Source organism: Centroberyx affinis, unplaced genomic scaffold (genome assembly GCF_046629955.1).
Source record: "Centroberyx affinis isolate AG114_WGS23_722 - 3 ecotype Tasmania unplaced genomic scaffold, CSIRO-AGI_Caff_v1 ptg002764l_1, whole genome shotgun sequence".
Classification (NCBI taxonomy): Eukaryota; Metazoa; Chordata; class Actinopteri; order Beryciformes; family Berycidae; genus Centroberyx; species Centroberyx affinis.
Genome location: NW_027280925.1, coordinates 253,941 through 278,347, shown reverse-complemented (window position 1 = coordinate 278,347; position 24,407 = coordinate 253,941). Strand labels below are relative to the sequence as shown.

Here is a 24,407-nt window from a genome sequence, read left to right as displayed (position 1 = left end):
GGGGCATTCAAATGAACCCTGATTGAATTGAATTAATGAGAGATAGATGGAGATGGAAGAGAGAGAAGGAGACGGTGAGAGAGAGAGAGAGCGCTGATTCAACACATCAAACGTCTCTTTTTCTACCCAGTGTCGCTGGATGGGTCCGGCCCACAAAGCTGGTGATTAATTAGCGCATGAATCTAGATGTCGTTATTTGATTAGACCGATGGGAGACTGCCACACCCACTTCCTACTTTGCAGCGAATGAGATTTGTTCAAAATGAAAAAAAAAAACACTGCAAGACTTACTTTGCAGAGGAAGGGGAAAAAATCTCTGAATTGTGACTCTGAAAAGTATGGCATTTTCAATAATGCATGAGAGATTATTTATCTTGAAGTCAGAAACAGTTCAGGCAAATTGTTCTCCCAAGTAAATTACGTTTACATATGGCCTAAGGCAGCCAAACTCTCAAAGGTTTAAACATTGAGTTCAAAATTATCCAGGAACTGAACTGTCAAAGAACTCTGCAGATAAAGCATTTAAGGCAACAGCATCAATAGAACAATGTTTGTACCGCATAAAAAGAATTAAAGAGGAGGTATTGGTAGAATTGTTCTTGCTTAAATTGCCAAGCAGCTCAGAGAAATGTCCCAAGACGTTGAGGAGCTTCACAGTTTAATTAAGTGAAAACAGAAAATTGAGACTAAATGAGGTAAACTCATTTTCACTGAAACGTTCGCTGCTGAGTGACGTTAAAAAATAGCTCAGTAATGATGAATTCATGAATGGAGGCCCGGGCATGTCCGTGACAAACTTTTCAAATCAACTTGATGGCTTTTGACACTTTGACCAATGATGCCGCTAAGCACAATTAGCATTAGTCATTGTGACAGGACCCAGAAATCCATTCAACATGCCAAATGAGCAAGCCATTTGTTTTGTTTCTACTCGCATTCATTGACACACATTTGAACACGTCAATTGGCAACACACCAAGCACTCGCAAACTCCAGCGGCGGGAGAGACTGATGGCGTTTCACGGGGCGAGCGACGTGCAAAACACGTGTTTTAACCTGTCACTCAAACTGCCCATCACGCCTGGAGGGAAATTAGCTCTTCAGTGTTAACAAATTAGCGCAGGGTGTGTGAGGAGGAGGACCAGATACAATCCAATGCAAATGGTCATGACTGTGGAAAACAACTTAATCTCATTGGATCACTCTTCACATGGTAAATATTTAATACGCTTAGCTAATATGGGAGGAGTCAAGTTGCAAGCAGTGTCTACCTATGGTGAAATGGACAACGCTGCAGTTACAACAGAATAAGACAGTACTGCTAGTTTGAACGTTAATAAATTGGGTGCGAGTTGGAGGGAAATCTGCATAACACTTGATGAAATAGCTCTAGCAGACAGCAACATCATGTTTGCATGCACAGAAGTAACAAATACAAGTACCTTGCCATCACTCCATAAAGGCTTGATTCACGTACTCAGAACACACAGGGGTGAAGTGACTTTCTATCCAGCAAGCACTTTCATTTAATTAATCACTACTTCAATTCATTAAGTGCAGAGCCGTGGCAAGAAAAAAGAGGAAATGGGAAGCAAGTCTCCCATCAAGGTCTTATGTTAAAAACCACTCCGGTGTGCAAATTACAACATTAGTTTCTTAGGTCAAATCCACTCCAGCTTAGTGGAATTCAGTGATTCTCGTCAGCGCAGTTCAAGCAGTTACATATTGTCATTGAGATTAGCTGAATTGAGCCTTGTTCCCACAATTCATTAAATTAAAAATTAATTCTCCCCTTGGTATATTTAAAAAAAAAAAAGAAGCTTTCAATTGTAATTTGCCATCATTAGCTTGTTTTTGTAATGCTAAATTTGAGCAAATTACGGTAATTTCCCCATTTCCCTTCTCTCTGTGTGTAAACAGGCTGGAGATACGTGTCCGGCTTCATATCAGTGCAGTGGCGTTTTGTCAGATGGTCCAAGCCGGAGGTTAGCCTGGGGAGCTGGCGGCTGCTGTGGCTGCGGCTCCTGACAGCGAGCTGGGCTTTGTTCAGCGCCCGTCATGTCTGACATTGTTTTGCCATTTCCTCTCCTTTCATCGCTCCCCCACCCCTCACTGCCCCCCACCCCCGCTCATCCTCCCTCCTTCCTGTAACCCACCCACATGCGTCCGTATCACTCAAGGGATCGCCTCAGCCAAGACTAGCACACCTTGCCCCCTCAAACCCCCCCCCCCTCCCAGGCTCACATGAACATGATTTCACTCACACAAACACACAAACAGCTCCCAGAGCAGGCATGACTCAACATGCCCCTTTAGCAACACAGTCTTTTTTGACAATTGAGGTCAAAAAAGAGAAACAAAAGGTGGATTTTCTTCTTGTGTGGGGACAGAGAGGACCTTTCCTCACTCTGCTTTTGCCACACATCATCAAATGGTATCGCCTAACAGCACACAGGAGGCAAGAGCCCGGCTAAATTTAGCACTGTGAACTGAGACAAACTACAGTGCAACCTCGCTAATCTAAACCTCTCAGGAAATGGAAAGTTGTTCGCCGTTCAGACAAGAGAAAAAACATTGAAGCAGGGGGCGAAGTGATCAATATGAAAAATCTATGAATACTTCCCAAAACATCCTGAAGAATCTACTTTGGTAGTGTGGTGTTACATTGTGTAGTCTCTTGTTTTTTGGGGTTATTTTTTAAACCAAATTTGTATCTTTTGTTGCTCTGTAAAGCACTTTGTGATGAACCTGTTTTCTTAAAAGTGTTTTATAAAAAAATTGAATGAACTAGTTCACAGGCAACGATAGTCAAGATGAATCAACGTTTCTCTGGTGCTGAGATTTATAACGAATATATAATATATAATATATAATAGTATAAAGAATTATTAGTCAATTAGGAGAATATGGTATTTCTCTTGCTTCATTATCTCATATAGCGTCTATGATTTTGTGATTGCATTTTTTGGTTTTTATTAAAATGCACTGCGCTATTTCAGCAGCCCTATAGTGCACCTGACTAGCAGGTTATGCCAAGATATCCCCTCTGATGGATGCCTTTGTATCTCTTCCTCAACCTTATGGAGCACCATTCATGTGAACACCTTAGTGCACTTCATTCATCGCCATAGCAACGCACAGTATTGTACAAGCTCCATTAGCGCTTTTCACATGAGATACTCCATGAATTGATGACAAAAAAACGAGAAAATTTTTTCTTATAATGAATAAAAAACCAGGCAATATTGCTGCGTGAATGGATCCCAGTGGCTCTACTTATGTAGTAGTTGTATTAATAGTGCAACACCGAGAGCAAAAAGAGCTGAACTCCTGCACTAACACACTAGCCGTGATGTTAGCATCATGCCGACTATCACAGTGTAACAGAAAATACCCTTCTGCCTCAGCACAATATGATGCATGCTGTGTATTGAGAGGATGTGTGCCTGTGTGTGGTGTGATGTGTGTGTGTGTGTGTGTGTTGAACATTGCGATGGTAAAAAGCACTTAATCTGTTTTGACCCCAATCAGTCGACGTGACACTGAAAATAAACCACCGCACTCTCTCCACACCGCACCAATTGTACATTCAGTCATTTGTGGGAGCCTGACAAAGAACAGATGCATTTTTCAACTTGAAACAAGCAGAATGGGGAAAGAGGGTAATGCAATTTACATAAAACCACATATTGTTTGTTGATGAAATCGGGAGAAGAAATCTCCGCTTGTGTTTTGTTGTGCAGGCTATGTGAAGAATATGGCCTCGTTTGGAATTTGGGGTTCTGGGGAGTATAAGGGCGAGGAGAGAATTCTTCACTTTCTTGTTTTGTACAGTTTTATATGAAGAAAAAACAGGAAATTGAATCTCACTACCATTGTGTCCCTGCACGAACTTGTTTGCATTATATTTCATCAAAAGTGTCTTCACATGTGGACCGACTCTCTGAATTACACTGCAACACCCTGCTTTCTGTGGCAGAGCAAGTTTTGCAATAAACCCGAGCCATTTCTGTATTCCATACTGCTCTTACAGTAATTTTTACTGCAGTTTAATATCCAAGGGGCAAAAAGCATGAATTAATACCAATTAAAGCTCAGTGCTGTAATGTTTACTTACATAATGAAGAACAAGAAATTATTCAAATGACAAAATTAAAATGCAATTTCATGCATATGCATCTGTTATGTTTTTAACTGAGTTAACAAAGATATCTCCTCATATTTTTAGAATTATTTCTGTCACTGGAGGCGTACGCCACGTTCATCATATCAAGTGCTGGCTAAAAAAAATATATATATATATATATAACTGTGTAGTCAAACAAATCTAACAATAGTCTCTTATCTGAGTATATTGATTTTATGCAGTAGGTTAAAGGTCAAGTGCAACCATACTTGACCCAATGGAGGACACAAACCAAGTTGAGGCCACACACACACACACCAAAAGGTGTAATGAAGTGGGGAAAATATAAATAAATAAGAACGAAGGGGGGTCTAATGTGGTGGGTGGGATCAGCAGACTTCAGGCTGTGTGTCTGGAGTTGGATCTGTACTTAACTGCAACCCGCTTCTTTTGTTCCCTCCCTTGTGGCTTGTGCATGCTTGCGTGAGTGTTTGCGTGTGTGTATGTGTGCATTTGTGCATGCCCACTTTAATACATTATGCATTAAGGGTAGAGTAGTGTGGGATCTTCCCCCTAAGGGATAGTCTGCTATCTGGCGCATACACCTATACATACAAAATTACACACAAAATGTGACACCGTTCAAGGAAGACAATTTTAAAGCAAGCCCCCTGCTTGTTCTGCCTTTGTTCTTCCTCCCTAGGCTCCAGATGCTTTCACACAACATCAGCAGGGGGTGGGGGGACGGGACGGTGGGGTGGCACCGATTCAATCTATTCCTGATCTTCCTCCAACCGCCCCGGCCCATCCTATGGGAGAGTGTGAGCCAGCTAGTAGGCCACTGCAGTGGTCTCATACTGTACGTGTCTGGTGGGTGATACCTGGGAATGCTCTCTCCTTCTCAGGGGTCACAGTGGCTGAGCAGCTAATTGTGCTAGCTTGCAGCGGAGCCTCCCGCGAATGATTAGCAATGACGGACTGCCAGTCAGGAGGATGAAGCAAAAGAGGCACGGGAGAAGGGAGGAAATGAGGTGGGTGAGAAAAAGAGGGTGGCTTTGTGAGGAAAAAAACAGGGGATAGGAAGTGCGAGACAAAAAGGTGGTGGTGAGGGGGAGATTAGAATAAATAAAGGGGGGAACAAAAGGTGTTGGAGACACAAACCTGGTGGTGGAGATGGAGGCAAAAGTGACGATCCGTCTCCTCCACCCACAGTGTGCAAAGTAATCTCATTCCACATGTACACAACGTGCAGCGGCGGTGCAGCACTGCTGCAATTAGCTTGGGTGGCTACGCTACATCTAACACACACAGCTAAGATGATCTCCTTTGATCGTTTTTTTCTTCCATATTCATAATGGCAGGTATCAGACATGGGGTTATTGTGCAGAGATAATCAACTTTGAATATGTATGAAGTAACGTGTATGTGGCGCTAATGCATCAAATCATCTGGCCGCAATTCTTAATACATGGCACATTGGAATCCGACAACAAGGATAAGAAGCATGAAATAGGAGAGGATATGAGACTATAGGCAAAACATGCCACACACGGTTTCACACAGGCAGGTGTAGAGCTGCGATGCGTGATACAATATCACGTTGAGGCACGCTTGCACCTTAAAAAACAACTAATTTATTTGCCAAACCTGTTACTGGGAAACAGCGAAGCTTCACTGGTTGCATATATTAGTTTAAACCCTCGCTCAAACAAAGACTGAATTGTTGTCACGCTGTGATTCTTGCAATTTCTTGACATCTCTTAAAAGTGTCTTTTAGGTGGTCTTTTTGCTTACTGGTGTTTCTTGTGATAAGACCATCAAAGCTCAGTGTCGTCTGGTCATCAACAGCGCTGTTGGGATTCAGCGTTAGTCAAACACACTGCGGCAAGGCGGACGCTTGCTGTCACAGGGACTTGAACGAAAGCCTTCCAGTTGAAGCACAGACATGCTGCCCTGCTGCTTATTTTGCTTAATTAAAGGCCGCATGAAATGGCATCTTTACTTCCTTGATTTGATGTATTTCCTGATGAAACAGGATGTTGAGGTGGGACATAACACAGTGAGGGATCATTCAAAATTATTCTAAACCAATGGAATATCAGTCAGGGAGAGAAAGGTGATGGTTTTATTGGTTGGAATTTACAGTATATTTACGCCTACTGTTGCAGCATGAGGTCACCATGAAAGATACTCTGTTTTCCAGGAAGTAAAAGTAATCGGAGTTCATTTCATGGGGACTTTAAGATATGTGTACCATCCATGACTATAACACAAAATGTTGAAACATCTGCACCGGGCCTATAAAGAATTGCCACACATTGTTGGACGCTGTGGCCGACTGTGGAGTGACATCCCTCACTCTGCCTCTCCTGTTTCAATCCTTTCCTCAGCCCATCTCGCGGGACAGAAAGGAGTGCATTATCACAGTGAAAACGGATCTCCTTCCAGTCCCTCCCCCCCCCCCCCGCCACCAAAATGAGGGGCAGTGATCATGGAGGGAGAGAGAAAGAGTGTGTGTGTGTGTGTGCGTGCATGCATTAATATGTGTGTGGAGAGGGAGGGGAGCACGGGGTGGTGCACCGCTGGGGAATGTGCACCTGCAATTTTTCTCACTTGACACAGTTGGTCTTTTATAGGCTCCCAGGCACAGGCCCTATCACACGGGGAGATCTGTTTTTTTTTTTTTTTTTTTTGGGGGGGGGGGGGGGGGGGGTCCCCTCCTCCCTCACCACTACCCCCCAAAAAGACATCTAAACTATGGTATTCTGCCTCACAGTTCAAAATACCCTAAAGTTCAAGGAGGGGAAAAAAAAAAATGAGACATTCAACAGATGATTGGACAGTTCAGCTAAGTAGAAGAGTAGCAATGCAACTACATCTTATCATTTCAGCCCATAACAACTTTAAAATCCATATAGGAAAAAAAACCAAGACAAAACATACAAAAGCAACGGCAAAAAAAAAAGGCTAAAAGATATGGTAATAAGGCAGAAAATGGCTCCTTCGTGAGGTCATATTGCACATCCAAATAACAATAATTTATTGGCTTCTTTATCTTCCTTGGCAAGAGGCCCCTGGTGTGTCTGTATATATGTGTGTATGTGGGCGTATTGCATTATATCAATGTGTATCAGTGTGTGTGTGTGTGTGCGTGTGCGGCTATGTGTAATAAAAAAGGGGCAGGGGAAGAAAGTACTCATTCCTGTCATGTCTGCCTCCGCACTCCCACAGGCATCGGAGGACCTTAAGCAGCGGGCCGTGGGCTCCTTTAGGGAGTAAGGCTGCATGGGGGAGGGTGGGTGGGTGGGGTTCAGTGGGTGTGGGTGTGGGTGGGGGGGGTGGGGGTGGGGGTGGGGGTGGGGGGGGGGGGGTAGGTGATCCATCAATGGACTAAATTGACGATCTCTCCCGTGGCTGACAGCTGCGGCGCGAGATTGAGGGCAAGCCGTGACCCCCGGGGCCCGCATACTGTATGTCTGGTGTGTGTGTGTGTGTGTGTGTGTGTGTGTGTGTTTGAGACGGGGGGTAGGAAGGGCGGCAGCAAGGGAGAATTGTGTTCTTGTGTGTGGGAGGGTTTGAGAGAAAAAGATAAAGAGGGAGTGCATGTGTGTGTGTGTGTGTATCCAAGTGCATATCTGCATTTATGTCTGCATGTGAGCCTGCATCTGTGCGTTTGTGTGTGTGTGTGTAGTACATAAAAGAACATAAACTATATTTCCTTCACCATGCAGAGCACTGGAACTGTAAACCGCTTGACCCTGGCATTCATCCAAACAAGGAAGTAGGGGTGGGGGGGAGGGGGGGACTACGCTGAAGAGCTACCATTACTCTGTCTCTCTATCCATTCCTCCCTCTCCTTCCTTTTATTTTAATGAGAGCACAATTAATAAGGAAATGGAACAGCTTCCCAAAGGAGACGGGTTCCTCCACAATGGAGGCCTTCTTTTGTCAATGGCTGTATTGAATTCCCCTACAAGGCCACTGAGCCATATTGAAGGCCATCTCCAGTATCGCATCCCCCCCCCCCCTCTCTCTCTATCCCATGCTCACTCGCTCCATCTTTCTCTTATCCTCAAGGTCTGTTGGGCTAATCTGTGCCACGGTAACATTTGATCCCCCACCTTTTGCTCCAAATGCAGACTTTACAATACTTCATATTGATTCGCTGAGACGAGATCCCCGGTTACTGAGGTTACCGTTTGCTTATTCAACGGCAGCAATGGAGGGGGAGAAGGGGGCAAGGCAGGGGGGGAGGAGAGAGAGAGAGAGAGAGAGAGAGAGAGAGAGAGAGAGAGAGGAGGGTCACAGACTGTCTTCCCTGTAATTGGCCCGCTGCTTTGGTGGTGAACTTTAGTTCAGGCAAATGTAATTAGATCTTTAATATTCTTTCTCTGTGCATGACAAACTTAAAATTCACCCTTATAGTTCAAGTGTTAAATGAGAGGAAGAGGGAGAAAGAAAGAGAGAGATCAAAAGGAACGATAACTAATTAATCCTTTTTTTCCCCCATTTATTTTTCACTTCTCTCCTTTGTTGGTCAAATGAAAGCAGTATCGGCTCACCGTGTCCTCCAAGTCACAGAAAGGTAGGCACTGCTATTTTTCTCGGCAGTAGTCTAATGCCCTCAATTGGCCCCCAGAACATTCAACAACAATACAGCCACAATGCTTCATTCACCAAACAATACAGGACTATAATCGAGGCTTACCTACGATGCACACATAGAAGTAGAGAACCACTCATTTAGATACTCTCATTGTGCCGGTAAATTAAAAAATTCGGAATGTAATTTTAAGCCCGGGTGGCTTGTTGTCATACACGCCAGTGTATCTCAGCTGGGGCAAATGAAGCAGCACTTCACTGTTTGCCGTTGTGTGGCCATTAAGCAGCATGTTATGTAAGCTAAAGTAGACATTCACTGGCTCTCAGGGCGCTTCCATTGAAACATGATCTGTGCGTCTCGATGTCACCCAACAATGCCAAAAGACACTACAAGCTGATCGATAGCCGCTGCTAAATTCAACCACCCACCCACACACACACACTCTTTTGTAAATCAATATATTGATGGCTGATATTAGCAACCCGTGGTTAAAAAGCCATGCAGTGCACACAAGGCCTAACCCCCTGTCCAATTTGCATGAGAAGTGCATATCTACAGATAGGGGGACTCTAATCCGGATAATTACGGGAAGCATACAGTGTGGCCGCGAGGGGTGGATTTTAATCGTGTGCTGCTGCAGCAACACATCATCTTGTGTGTATGTGTGTGTGAGTGAATGTGTGTATGTGTGCCCTATCCCCTCATACCACGATCATACCACCCCCATCCATGAAAAAACATATGGCGGAGACAGAGCTTAGGGGGACAATCCTATACAGCAAAGAGATTTGCATAGCTGTAGTGTACAACGTCGTTGCACGGCATGTAATCATCAGCCAAGTCTTTTACAACACCTACCGTGTCATCGGAATGCAAATATGTCTATAAGCAGATATGTGGATGCGTTGGATTTATTATGCTGCCAAGTGAAAACAAGCATATTGTCTGTATACATTTCAAAGTGCTGCCTTTTGAACGAGGGGAACGTAATTAATTTCGGAAATTGAGTAAAAGCGTAGGTCGCTGCATTGTCTCTCGGCATGGTTTCTGTTTGCCCTTCCTAATCGTCACACACCGCCCACACCCCAAATTACTGCCTGACCCCTGCTGTTGCGCGGTGGGAAACCCTGGGGCACTACACGCCCACCCTTTCTGCCCTGTGAGCTGGTCTGCAGGGTTACTTAGCGATTCTCTCTCCAGCCTGCCAGACGCGGCGCACACAAACACGCGCTACGCACTCACACACATTATGCAGCCTAATGTAAACTAACATCCACTGCCACTTGACCCCGCTGTCAATATCTGTCCTCATTAAACACCGTTCGGCCAGCTGCAAGTCCACTTTAAATGGCATCATTCAACGCTTACCGAATTATGCCTGCGGAACCAGGTTGAGTGGACAGGGACTCTAATTCATTTATTTGGAAGATATACACAGGCACCCGCTACGAACACCTATAAAACTTGCAGAGGTATTTAACCCTGTAAGCCTGTAGCTTCCCACCGTGCTTAATGTTGCCGTCATTCATTTCTCCTGGGTTGCAAGTTCTGACAGTAATTTGGCAATGGCAGACGGCGACTACGGACCCTACGAGCAGCAAAAGCCACTTTTCCACTCCCCATATCAACCAGCTATTGATTTTGTACTCATTATGGAAGAGCTTAAAAAGAGAAGGGGGCTCTTGAGTCTCATGCCAAAACGCCACATGAGATGGGTGTATTTTACTGAAGGAATTACAAGGTTTCGAGAACTGAAATTGAATGCAAAGAAAACTGGATTACACACGTTTAGTTTATATCCCGATCTAATAATTGTACTGAGCGGAGGCCACGTGGCCTGACAATGTGTGAGACCATCTGGGACTGCTACACCAAAAGCAAAAAAAAATTTGCATTTAGAAGAGAGATATGGAATAAGCTGGCATCCAAATGACAGCTGTGGAGGCCGCCCTTAGGGAAGGTATAAAAACGAAGTAAATTTTCCATAACTGCAGCACAATTTATCTGTTTTCAGTCACAGGAAGCATTGTGTGGCTTATGGGAAAAAAGCATAATCCATTCCCAGTAAAAAGAGAGGCAACTAAAAGTGTCTGTTAAAGCATTAAAACCAGGGCATTTTTAAGTCGATCTTCAAAACATTTTGGAGGCCATCAACAAACTTTCCTGTTGAAGCCAAGTGACAAAATGACTTAAACTATGCATGTTGCCAGCAAGAAATGACTCCATCATTAGATTAAAATCTGTGGACCTCAAGTCACAACTCTCCTTCAGCTCTCAAAAGCAGCAACAATGTATCTATTTATCTCTATTACATCAGTCAATTTCCCCACATCCCTATTTTAGACTAAATGGAATTGTGTTTATATCACATGGTCATAAAATTCAAGCTGTGCATGCAGAGTGAACATTTCATTTATTTTTTTACTTTTATCCAGAAGGGTTTCACTCAGCATGCATTCTCTTTTTCAGCATCACCCGACTTCACATTCAAATAGTTGCACGCATTCACACCTGACAGCTGCCCAACACAACCACAGTCTCCTACTGTGGTCCATTCAGCAGCTCTACTGGAGCAGCTGGGGGTGCCTTGCTCAAGTGCGCCTCACCGGTAGTTGTTGGATGAGCGTGGGTTGGTAGGTGGAGGTATTGCTCATTCATTTCACGGCCCAAATTTCACCCAGCCAGTCTCTAGTCCATTTCTCTAACTGTTAGATTGCAACCACCTACTCTTGAAGGTATTACACCTCCAAATGTGTAAGAGCTATCTCCTCTCCCATGGAGTGTTCAGCTGTATCAAAAGTTTTATGAGAGCATTTTTGATACAGCCGAACCTTTGCACACCCATACGGTACACCGCTGAAAAGGAATGATTGACATCCGCCCACTCGAAAGCCCACTTCCCCTCCATGCTTCAAGAAGCATCTCGCAGTCACAACAAAACAGCGCACGCCTCAGTGGGCTCCGTCGAGAAGTTTCTCTCGCTTTGAAATATGAGCTCAGGAAAGTCATTTGTTTAATTAATTAAGCAAATTAGGCAAATCCAGGGATGCCTTGGCGGATGGAGTCAGTGCCCCGGCACAAGGAGATTAATTAACTGGATCGGGCATGGGAACATTGAGACTGACACTAGACTATTTGCTGCTGCTGCATGGTTACAGCAGCTAACATTCACATATCAGTGATGGAGACCTCTACCTGAGCAACAGAGGGTGTTTTTAAGATGCGTGTTTGCCCGGATTACAGTAAATGTACAGCAGGCAGATGACAGTATGGAAGGTAGTGTGGAGCAAGTGCAATGTGAGTGCATGTGAGGGAGAGATTGAGTGAGATGGAGCGGGTTGCATGTTCATTTTCCCCACACTGTATGTCTGCCCGAACAACCATGAGTGCAACTGGCAGAATGGTCATTTTACCTGACATTTTTCTGAGCTGAGAACTATCAAAAAACACACAAACATACACACACACTGAACGGATGCGTCGGGCAAACATCCGCCTCTCCGTCTCCATCCACTTCTCCCTGCATCCCCTCCCCCTCCCCCGGCAGGGTGATATCTACTTCCAGGTTTGATGTATGCACTAGTCTCCGACCATGAAAAAATACGTGTCAGACTTCACGCGGTCGTCTCTTGGAGTGGCCGTCATCCATTATAATGTCTGTGTCTTTGATTCCGTGGGGCGGTATTAAGTGGTATGAATATAAAATCCTTCCCGGAGCGTTTTACATGCACAGAAACATATGATGAATGTGCTGCTCAGGCGTGGCCAGAGCATGCGGGCATTGCTTTCCCATTGTTATTCATTCTTACCAAAACGATGACAAGGAATGTGTGTGTTACTTCTCTTTTCTGCCCACTGACAGCATCTCTGCTCACACATTTGTCTAGTCTTGCTTGATTCTCTACACTCAAACATGCACGTATGCACACGCGCACACACACACACACACACACACACACACACACACACACACACCCTCATCCCCATTGCTCCTCAGGTTGGATTCCATCATTGACTTAATCCAGGGGCTTCTTCTCGCTGTGCTGACGTTTGTCCAGAGGCATTCCTCATTTTCCTCAGACAAGTGTGAGGACTAAAGAGTCCGACAGTTGGGTACGTGTTGACATACAAATAAGCACTAGGAGGGGCAGGAGGTAGCTGGGAGCTGAGGCTGTGCAGCTTTAATCGCAGAGACTCTTACCTAAGATAGTGTGTGTGTGTGTGTGTATGTGCATCTACACGCGTTGTGTGCATGTATGATGCGAGGATTAAGTGTGAAACAGGGCATCTGTGTCAACAGAAACAGCCCTACTCCGCTTGACTCCATTCGCGCGTGTGTATATGTGTGCGCATGCATGTGCCCGACTACATATAGAGACAAGGGACTCTAGATTACCATCCCAAACTAGGCCAGCGTCCCCTGGAGTACAGATTTCCAACGCTCTCAGGGAGAAACACGCACAATGACATGGTGGAGAATATTCCCCGCTGCAATGCTAAAGCTTTCCCAGCTAGAATTCACTGGCAACATCTGGCCTCGTCTGCTTACAGCATCGTGTTCGGGTGTTAAATGCGATTGCTTTGTCTCGAGACAACTGCCAAATAATTTACTTGGAACGTCAACTACTTAATCTGCCGTTTAGACGCTGGTGTTTGTGTAAGCAGGTTCAAAATGCTCAAACGTGGTTCCTTTTAGGACATCGGCCGCAGCACCAAAAGCCACAGCAGTTGATTGGTTTCTCAGTTTGAAGTCACTAACTCCTACACAATCAATGAGGCATTGATTATTGCGGTATGACTGATTCAAAAGGCGGTGGGACTGATTAAAGTAAACGGATTGCTAGAATAAATGCTAATCAAATCCAAGGTCAAGAGGTAATAACAGTAAGAGCCAATAACACTGACCGCACAAAGGCTGTGTACTGTAAGTGGGGATGTTTGTGCATGCACCCACACACACACACATGCACACACACACACACATACAAGCACTCATAAACACAGGCAAGCATAGGTAAACATACGTACATGCGGTATGTATGTGTGTGTGTGTGTGTGCATGTGCTTACGTGTGCCTCGTAGTAATTTATGTTAAGGTGGGAGCGCTCTCTATGCATCCCTATCTCGCCTTATTTGAGAGAGAATTATGGCTTTTTGCAGTTTAAATATGCAACCTACTGTCCTCCCAGTTTATCTCCCTGGCGCTTTTGGCAAGCTAGCACTAAATCAGCCGCTTTATAATGCCTCAACCCCTGGTCAACAGAGCGCTACGAAGACAGATGCATATCGGCGTCACCTGACCTTCTCCCAGTGAGCATTAAGGCAAAGCTAACGACGCTGGAGCGGCGTAGCTTTCGTTAGCGCTAGACGGTGCACCCAGTCGCCGCCCGCCCCCCTTTAGATATCACAGCACAAAAACAATTCAATTAGCTTCAAATCTGCCATTAATGGTTTTAGTCGTATCAAATTAACATTTTTATGGGCCATTGCCCCACTCCCAACACTCCCTACATCTAAACCCTAGTTGATTGTGACCCCACACCCCTTCCACACACACACACGCAAACCACCCGACCACCACCATTGACTTCTTTTAATCTGAATTTAAATGACTTCATTTACTTTGCCTCTGAAACAATCCACAGGGGCCAAAGGGAAACTCTGCAAAACTACACCGGTTTCCGCTTACTGAGACGTGGGAAAAGAAAGACCTTGCAAATTAATCTTAAGATCTTAATGCGTGAAACGATAAAAGAGTCTTTTTTTTTGCGCCTGCAATTCTTGCTATCCTCACAAGCACCACAAAGCCAAAGCAGTGTTAATGATTCTTTGAAAATAGTTTCAGTTCATTTTCTATTGCCAGGAGAGCAAGAGACTGAGCCAAGAGAAAGAGGGACAGATCTAAAAATAGACAGAAAATCAGAGAGAGAGAAAGAAACAGACAGAGAAAGTGAGTTGGAAGGATACGGAAGAGAGAAGAGAGGGTTAGAAAAAAGTTGCAGGGAGTTTGGGGAGTAAAAACTGCTAATTAGCGCGAGAAGGAGCTAGATAGACACGGAAAACTAGACAGACATAAAGTCAGAGGCTTTTATCATAGTTGGCTGACAGAACCCGGCACTTAAATGGCATAGGTTGAAATCCTGATATGGCTTCAAATCATGCCAGTCACAAAATGCGAGGGAATGTTTTTGCGCCCACATCTACACATCCACACACATGCGCACACTAACACACACCGGCTCTAATGAGCCAAACTTACCCAGAGCGGCTGGTGCGAAGAGGCTGGCGAGGAGGAGCAGGCGTGCGGTCCACATGGCCTCCTCCTCTTACCGCCCGCTGCTGATGGTCCCAGTTGAGATCAGTAGTCAGTCCTTTGCTGGCAAACACCCGAATCCGGTGCTTCCACTATGGCACGGTTCCCTCCGCTGCACCGTGCTCCCCGCAACACCACACGTCCTGTTGCACTGGTGGATGGTGTCCAAAGGCTATCATGAAAAATAAAAATGACCTGTTAGCTGAACAGAATGGTTTGAGGCGTTCATTGAAGTTTAAATACATAAAGTTTAACATTTTCATTTGTGAAAAGCACTGGACAACAGCTTTGGACATGCCACAGAACTTGAGTGATTCATTCTTTTAAGGGAACAAGAGAAGTGGGTCGTTTGCGCTCAGCAGCACCACAGATGGGTTCATCGCGGCTTCATCATCCTCATGCACAGTCCTTATGGCGTTGTGGGTTTCAACTTGTCATCCAGTGACATCCTGCAAGTTGCTCAATCTCCAGTCAGCCGAACCCACACTGGGTGTGATCAGCTAAACACTAAGACAGTGTGAACCGCAGAATGTATTTTTGGGCATTCTGTTGTTGTTTGCTCATTGGAGTGTTAACTCGCCCCCCGCTTCCCCCCCCCCCCACCCCACCCCCCCGAATCACTCCCACAGAGAGACGGGGAGTGAGTGATGAACCGCACACTCTTCCGGGCTTTGGCGGACAACTGTGTGAGTGTGTGTGTGTGTGCTGCGCGTGCACATGTGCTCCGCAGCTTGTGCTCCGCAGCTTGTGCAAATGAATGTGTCTGTCTTTACTTTTGCAGGGCCTGATGGTAATTGACATCAGAGACCCGCTGGCATTTTTCCTTTCCTGCGGGCAGGAGCCGTAACTTCACAGTTTGAGTTGTTGCACCTGTGAATGTATTTGCGGCACCTAAAAAGCGACTACTGTGCTAACAGGCTTTCCTCCCCAACCCAGAAAACAAAATGGCTTCCTAGAGAAACTCACTGAGCCAACGCGGCCCCATGACCTCTGCTAAGCTCATGAGATAGGTGGATGACATCATCGCCAAGCTATTGCTAATTACCATAAAACGGATCGCAAACACGAAATGTGATTTGCATGCTGTTGGCTTGTGACTGCTGTGAGAGACTAACACGTATGATGTGTTGATTGCAGCACTGCTCAAACAAAATGCTGCAATGAAATTTGCAGCTCTACATGCTATATGTGAAATATGAATATAGAAAACATTGGTTGGAGGATCAACGGTCCCATGATGTGTATTCAGATTCTTAAGATTATCCCCATCAAACCCATCTCATAATATTAAGGTTAAGTCAGCTTTAATGATTAGGTCATCCAAACCTTTCTATTATCCACGATCAACCATGATCTGCTGCAGTAATATCATCTCAGCAAAATGATACAATCCAAAGAGTGCGCACAATGCTGATATCCCCAAGAGAGGCATTATCCTTGCACATTAGGTATTCCATACTGCATTTAATATTGCAGGGGGATAATTCCATTGTAGGACATCAGAACATCTGGTTCCAAAAGGTCAAAACGTGAGGACTGCACCAAAGGACAAGGCGCTCCAGGCTAGGAAACCTTAACCGACAACAAAATCCAAAATTACACCAATACTACGCTCTAAATATACCTCCCTCCTTTTACTCTTTCCCCCTCCATCCACGATGTCTGCCATGCCACTGTGCGGTCATCCTGGCTTGATAAGCTTGACATTTTTCCATTTCATAATCTAGCTCTTAATCCTAATTCAAAAAAAATCCTAGATTAGAATAATCAGATTTTCTGAGCAGATATCAGTGGGGTTAAGAGACGGGGAGAAAGCCTATCAGGAGCGCCCTCTCTGCAGGAACAGACCATTTGGCCATTATTGAGAGGTTAGAAGTTGATGTGCTCATCAACAAAGCCTTGGCTAAAGGCCAGGAGAGAACAAAACTGGCTTGAATGTCCTGCCAAAGGCAACTAGTCTGAAGCACACTCGTTCCTGACTACATTCTTTGTATATATGATGGCATGGCTTTTAAGGATGTGAAAATAGCAACGCCAGGGAGTATATTGTTATTTGATCAATGAGATATCCTTGCAAGTAAATAGCACTTTTAATAAAACGCCTTGAAAGTTGCAGGTGAGGCAAAGGAAATATGACATCAAATCAGATAACTTGGACTCCCTTGACAAGAAATATGTAGGAATGTTATTCCAGCAATAATCAAATTCAAATGCACTGCCCAGGCACAAAATTGGCCCTGAAGTTTATACTGTAGGACGATTTCTAAAGTGGTAGCAGAGATGCAGACAAAAAAGGAGACACAACACAGCAACATATTAAAAATATACCGTATATCAGAAGAGACAACCTATCACTGATTTCCATAGCATCAGCTTTGGCATATGGCCTTTTTTGCAGGCTTTGCACCCAAACTGTCACAACAATACAGCAAGCAAGTAGCTGGAGATGGAGGCTGCTTCTATGACGGGAGACAATGAGAATTTCTAGTCCCCTATGTATGTATGATTGTGTTTCTGTGTGTGTGTGTGTGTGTGTGCGTCTGTCAAAGTGAGACATTGTTTTTTAGAGTCTGTGTGTGTGTGTGAGTGTGTCTCTATATGTGTGTGTTCAAATCCACCATATCTCACAGCAGCACAACCGATAGAGCAGCTACCTACAACTACTTGCGCAGGTGTTATTTAGAAATTATCACATAAAATGAAAAACACTTCACTATCACAGTTGTTAATTTGCTCTCAAAAAAAAAAAAAAAAAAGTGTGGGCTTAGATACAGGAACAACTCCCAACCGCCAAAAGAACACATCATAAAATACATATTTATGAGTAGGGCTTGGACCCAGTTCAATCAAAAAAAGAAGAAAAAAAAAAAGAAGAAGAAGAAGAAGAAGAAGACAAGACAGAGCAGCAGTCCAGCCTTGCCAACTCGTCTTGTATTCCAGAAGGAGCCTTATGATACATTATGGTGCTGACGTTTCAAGGGTACTTGTTCTGAGGGGGATTTAGGATAACTCCCTTAGATAAGCTGGCCAACATTTAGCAGGCCTAGCAGCGACGGCACCGTCTGTTTTCAGCCACATCAAGGAGATTTCTTCATTACTGCCTTGGTGTTTCCGCAGAACAACTTTTTCTAATCAGCCATGTTGTTGTTTTTGTTATTTTAGTAATCTGTCTGTGCCAAAGGGGGCCCAGATGAAACCTGACAGTTTTAATTAATTGACTTTTCTATCTAGTTAAAGCAAAGCAGAACTGGGTGATATAGATAGCAGGTGATGGGGGGAAAATAATGTTGGTCATATGATGCAGTGTGGAAATGGGAAGCGGCGAAGACAAATGCGAGGTGAGCGACGTTAGGAGAAATGAAAGGAACCTACATTAGCTCACGCACGACTGGGAAATTATGGATTATAATTTATGGAAATTAGGATTATGAGTAGCTAAGTATTCATTTGTTGTAAATAAAATGAGTAGAAAATACATAGGTATTACACATGGTACAAGGACAGTACAGGTACAGTGCAAGAGGCAATACATATCACAAGTAAGTATATTCATTCACATTGCTAAAACAATAAGAAAAAAACTCCTTCCTGAAAACAGTACTTCCTACAGTGTTGCAGGTGTCCACAGTTAATAGCAGGCTTCAGTGTTAAAAGCTTCAAAAGAAGTTGTTTCCCTTTGCTTTTGTATTACTAAACACCTCCTGCTAACTTGACATTGATAACTCTCTTGTTCTCCACAAGTAGCAAGATATTAGGTGAGAGTCAAATGTGTTGTGTTGCAATTAGGCTTTCTGAGCAACTGTGCTTTGTCAATGACACGGCACCTGAAAAAAAAAGAGAGAGAAAAAAAACACACAGAGAAACACTAGCTGTTTCTCAGGAGGGCCTCAGTGGGAAACCTAAATAAATATGAGTTCTACATTAAAAACAGCCGTCTTGCCACACACCTGTCAGATGTGTAATAGAAAGAAAAGGAGTCATAGATTTCCCTGGGATCCCTTGGCTTTTGGTGAATAATAATAATAAATACATTAGTTTGTACATGGGCGATTAAATCAAATAATTAATGTGTTGGAGTTTGTGTCAAAACTCCACACAATCTATCCCTAGCAACACAATAGAAATATTACAAAAAAAAAAATGATAGCCATAAAATTTACTGTAGAGGTTGCCCCTCATTCTCTGCTATGTGGTTTATGATAACACATTAGTTTTGTCCAAAAAATAAATTCAGCAACTATATTAGCTGTCACCACTACAGTAATTTCTCTCATGGTAAATGGTTGCAGGCTGTCACATATGTTTTACATAAGCCACAGTATCACCGCCCTCTACACTGAGAAGTCATCATTCTCAGTCTAGTAGCCTACACTGCAAATGCTGCTTCCCTTTACTGTCCCTCTCTACATTCTGAATGCAAGGGACAATATGATATCCCAATTGTTTTACAAGCTTTTTACATATACTTTACATATTTAAATACACAACTACTAGTTTACATGTCAGTCACTGGCTCTCCACTGTGATTGCCAGCAGCCCCATGTAACAGCATCGCTGAACGCTGGCCTTGTTTGTTAAAGCAAATGAGCTCCACACAAGAACAAGCCAGATCTTTTTTTTTAAAAGATATCTTAATATTTATCTCTCTAACACCACTTTTCAACTTTCTATAAAGCTGCCTAACAGGGTCAGAAATTAATGCAAGTTAAATTAAAAATGAGGGGCCAAATTATAATTATCAAAAGCCCTTGATAATTAGGAGCTTTTTGCATTTCACCCTGTTCACTCTTTCCATTGAGTTGTCATATATTCACGTGAGAATGTGACTACTGTTCCCCCATTGGCCACTGTAGGTCATTCGAGGTCGCCTATGATTGGGCAATTCTTTTCTTTCGAAAATCGTTACTCTATTTTTGTGATGATATATTATGATTTAAAATACAACAAATCACAGTGGTACGAATTGAGGGGCTATTTGCTAATATCCAAAGCAAATAACCACTCAAATTATTTCATAGTTCAATAAGATTTTCCCCCAAAGGACTAAAATGCCTCTAAAAAAATAAGATAAAGGGGGCAAAAAATGTCCTGTTGCCTGATATTGAGTATGATATGCAGAACACTCATCTCTGTAACCCTAATATGAATGTGAAGATCGCTCTCATAAAGTAAAGTGCGTTATTTTTCCTTCCGTCACTCCCTCAGCTACGGAAACCAAAGATGCTTTTCATTAATCCAGAATGAGCCCTATAGGCGTTCTTATACAATGCTTAGCGCAACAAAGTGAAACCCGATCCTCAATGTTATCTGATGGGGGCACACTAAGTATGATGTTACGAGTCACGCCTGCTTGAATCCCTCCCACATAACACTATGTAATGAAGTGGGATCGTGTTGCCGGGTTAAATACCATGTCTCAGATTTTCAAATGTGTTCCATGTCCAGATGCTTATCAGACCAGAAGGGAGGGCTTGGTAATGTTTATGAGACAGACAGCGTGTTCATGCAAATGAAGTGTCTCATATAAAATGAATATTAATCAGGCACACTGTCTGCATACATTTTGATTGATGAGCACTCACTCGGAAATCTTAGGAGATGAGCCGAGATGATTAAAACTGAGATGATCCCTTTCCTTTTAAAGTTAAAGATTACTTTCCCACTCGGCGCCGCTTCCAAAACCTTCCTGATGGCTTCAATTTGAGCAGCCAATTTTTGAAATATTAAATACGACCGGAATGTCAAAATAATGCTTTTCTAATCCCTGCTGAAAGGTGTGGAAAACGGAAGGTAAATAGAGAATGCTCTCTTAAGGCACCGTGCGCATCTCTCCAGCTTGACAACTTGAGCACCAAGGCATTCACTCATACAATTGGTTTTCCACAAGGGACCCTGACACAGCTAGCCAGTGACAGGCAGATAATAGCGCTAACTTTAGCCTGCACAGACTCTGAATGGCCCTATATGATAGGCTTGTTGAGTGTGACTGATGGCCTGGGTTAAATAATAGGACAAAGACATTGCAACCCCTCCTGACACACACAACACTTCCCAACTACAAGACAATAGAAACACAATCCATTAGTGGAAATTACTTGCACACACCATAAAAAACCCAGCTGCAAACAAATAAAACAAATTACCATTACAAATATTTAACATTACACAGGCATACAATAGGGATGGCTTACATTCCCACCAGGGAGAGGGATAAAAGGGCACAAACAGGCCGGGCGGATGTACAGTTGGGTGAATAAATGCAGATAGATGCATGCCTTAAAGGCAGGGCAAATCTGCCTTGAGACAGTGCTCTATTATAATGCAAAGCTCAGACACTATCCATTTTCCACGTCTTTCTTCTCTTTCTATCCCCCCCCCCCCCCCCCCCCCTCTCTGTCTCTCTCTCTCGCAGCACATCTTGGCTAATGCAGCACAAATGGATCTCACAGAGAGAGAGAGAGAGAGAGAGAGAGAGGGAGAGAGAGAGAGGATAGCAGGCAGGACAGGACAGAAAAGCAGAGGGAAGGAATGTAAAGAGAGACGGAGGAAAAGAATAAAAGAGAGATTGAGGGATGGAGGATAAGCGGGAGGGACGATGAAGAAAGAAAAGGGGGGGGGCATGATGAGTGAGTTAAATAGGGGAGGATGGAAAATGAAAGAAAAAAATGGGGTAGACAGAGGCAAAGGTGCATTAGCTGGCATTTGGAGCTCATGAATTGTGGTTAGTCTCGCCCAGGAGTGAATCCAATGTACAGCCTTCACAACTGCTGTTGCTATAGTGGCTCAGGTGGGCAGGTTACCATGACAACCTTACCTGTTGGCCATTAATCACCTACCAGGAGCAATTGGCATGCTGTGCCCACAAACACTGGCACAGTCATTATGTGGCCAGGCTTGATTTTGGATCTGAGCTAAAAGGCAGCACATCACATGACTCCATGCTATCTAAACTGCATTGTTTTCTGAGCAAAAACGCTCCGATTTTTCCAGTACAAAATAGGGCTATATATAGAAAGAGGCAGGGTATGATAGATTTAACACACTGTGACCTGAAAATTGAATCCCATGCACCCACAGCGCTCGTATGGATTTCTTTTAAGACGGCAGGGTCAATATATTGCCAATGTATTATGCTGACAGGACCAATTTTCTGAGATACAGGTGAATGGCTATTGGCAGAGCTATGGGTATGATAGATGTGCAGAGAAAAAACATGACCTCATCCTGCAGCCTATGGTGACACCAATTCTTTCAAAATCAACCTATAATTCTATTGTTTCTGAACTACAGCTGGTGATTAGTGGACTCTGATTGGCTCGTAACATTCTGTGACCTTGCCTCTAATGAAAGGTTCTTCCCAGTTTTCAAAATGGACAACATACGGTCAAAAGACAGTTGAAAACCACATGAAGCGCTGTAACTATAAGCTCCAAAGCTGACAAAGAAACACGCCATATGGGCCAACCCTTTTATACCTGAAACAAAGCTGAACCAAGCCATTTCCCAAATTACGCTTGTTAGAAGATATCGTTTTTCAGCACAGCTTGAAGACGCCTGAGCAAATTTTTGGAGGGCATCTGCTGAAAGACCTCCATTTATTTTCTTTTATTTGTATTTGACTTTTTTCAGGTCTCAATTTCCCTCCATTTTGTATTCCTATAACTGTATTTGCATAATTTTCCAATAGACACTTCACTCCCAGCCAGATCCGAGAAGTCAAGGGAAAAAAAAAACCACACACACACACACACACACACACACACACAAACACACAAACAAAAACAGCAATTTCAGCTCAGCCTCTGAATCAGGGGTAGAGCAAATTCCAATGTGAATAACACTGATCCCAATGGCGCATGCATTTCAATATCATTATCTGATGCTGCGCTGAGTGCATAGAATATAATGGAATCTTAAAACATGAATCACATAGCATCCTTGGATGGAAAATGTGATGCACAATTTCAACAAGTACAATATACATTATGCAGCATGCACTCACATCATATTTGATCATTATTTTGAGTCTACCTTCCATCTGTTTATGCATATCCGCGATATTGTTTTGACCACTAATTGCTATGGTATGTCTGGGTGGCATAATGATTGAAGCATGAGTGTTACCAATGACAAGAATATGTTGTAAATGGTCTGGAAATGAGAGGCATGGCTGTGTCACCAGCAACCACAGTGGTCAGGACCACAGGGAATTCAAATGGCTTCCACCTGGACTCCACTCTGCAGCTCAATTAGAGACAGAGCGAGAAACACAGAGAGAGAAAGAGCAACACAGAGAAAGATTCAGTGACTTGGAGGGAATGCAAGTGTGTTGGTTGGTGTGCTGTATATATATATATGTGTGTGTGTGTGTGTGTGTGTGTGTCTTTCTGTGTTCGCTGTATGCAAAATTCATGAGCGAAAGAGTGGAAGGTAGCGGCGAACATTAGCAAAGCCAGCGACTGGGAAGGAACAGGGAGGAGAATTCAGGGAACGCTGTCACCGCAATTTAGATCATTCACTAGTGCGGCATTTATTACTCATCAAGAAGTTTCACCACACTGCAAAAAATCTCCATCATTTAGGCTATAATTGAGTCCTAAAATTGTAATTTTCTTAAAATAAGTGAAAAAATCTGGCAGTGGGGTGAGATCATTTCACTTGTCTCCAATTCAAGAATTTTATAGAATCACGTGTCATTTTCTTGATAGTAGTGCAGTGATCTGCCTTTTTCTGAGTGATCTCTGGAAAATTTTTAGAAAGACGTTAATCTGTATTGGACAAGAGGAGACAAGAGGAGTTATCTCACTACACTGACAGAATGTTTCTCTTGGTTTAAGAAAAATAAGATTAGAAGGCTGAATATAAGACTAAATGACTTGTTAAAATGGACATGTTTTGCAGTGCATTTCTTGCAGCTGATACCTGAGCACAGCAAGCAATACAAGTCTGTACCCTTGTTGTTCATGGATCGCAGTCCGTTTCCTTGTTGAATCAGACGCTATTATTCACCTGGTGTTTAGAGAGACATCGCCCAAACATGGTTGACATAGAAGTCAACAGAGTTCATTGTAGTGAATTGCTTTGTAGGCTCCTTTTGTGTTGTCTAGCAGCTTTGGGCAATGTTGGCTGAAGGGTGAGAGGGCTTCTCTTGTCAGGACCCTGGTGACCTGGCTTTGGTTTGATCGATAAGACAACAAGAATAACCTTGTGCATTCCTGGCAGGATGCTTGAGGGCGAGAAGGAAAGCCTTCTCAACTCAAAGTTCAAAAGTTGTAGCGGAAATGTTGCGGTGGAAGAGCATTAAGATTATTTTTGATATTTGGCATTGTTTTTAGGAACCGTCTCCAGCAGTCAGTCAGCCCACA

The 24,407-nt window shown here is 43.6% G+C and overlaps 1 protein-coding gene across 1 annotated transcript in view; it reads right to left on the bottom strand.

Annotated features, from left to right (window-relative positions):
• The window catches only part of LOC139657815 (adhesion G protein-coupled receptor L3-like), a 142,635-nt gene extending 127,515 nt beyond the window's left edge, over positions 1-15,120 (bottom strand). The window contains exon 1 of the mRNA XM_071535744.1: positions 14,989-15,120. Coding sequence (XP_071391845.1) covers positions 14,989-15,043 — 55 coding nt within the window. The 5' untranslated portion in view covers positions 15,044-15,120. The remainder of the gene's footprint in view (positions 1-14,988) is intronic.
• Positions 15,121-24,407: the final 9,287 nt, after the last annotated feature.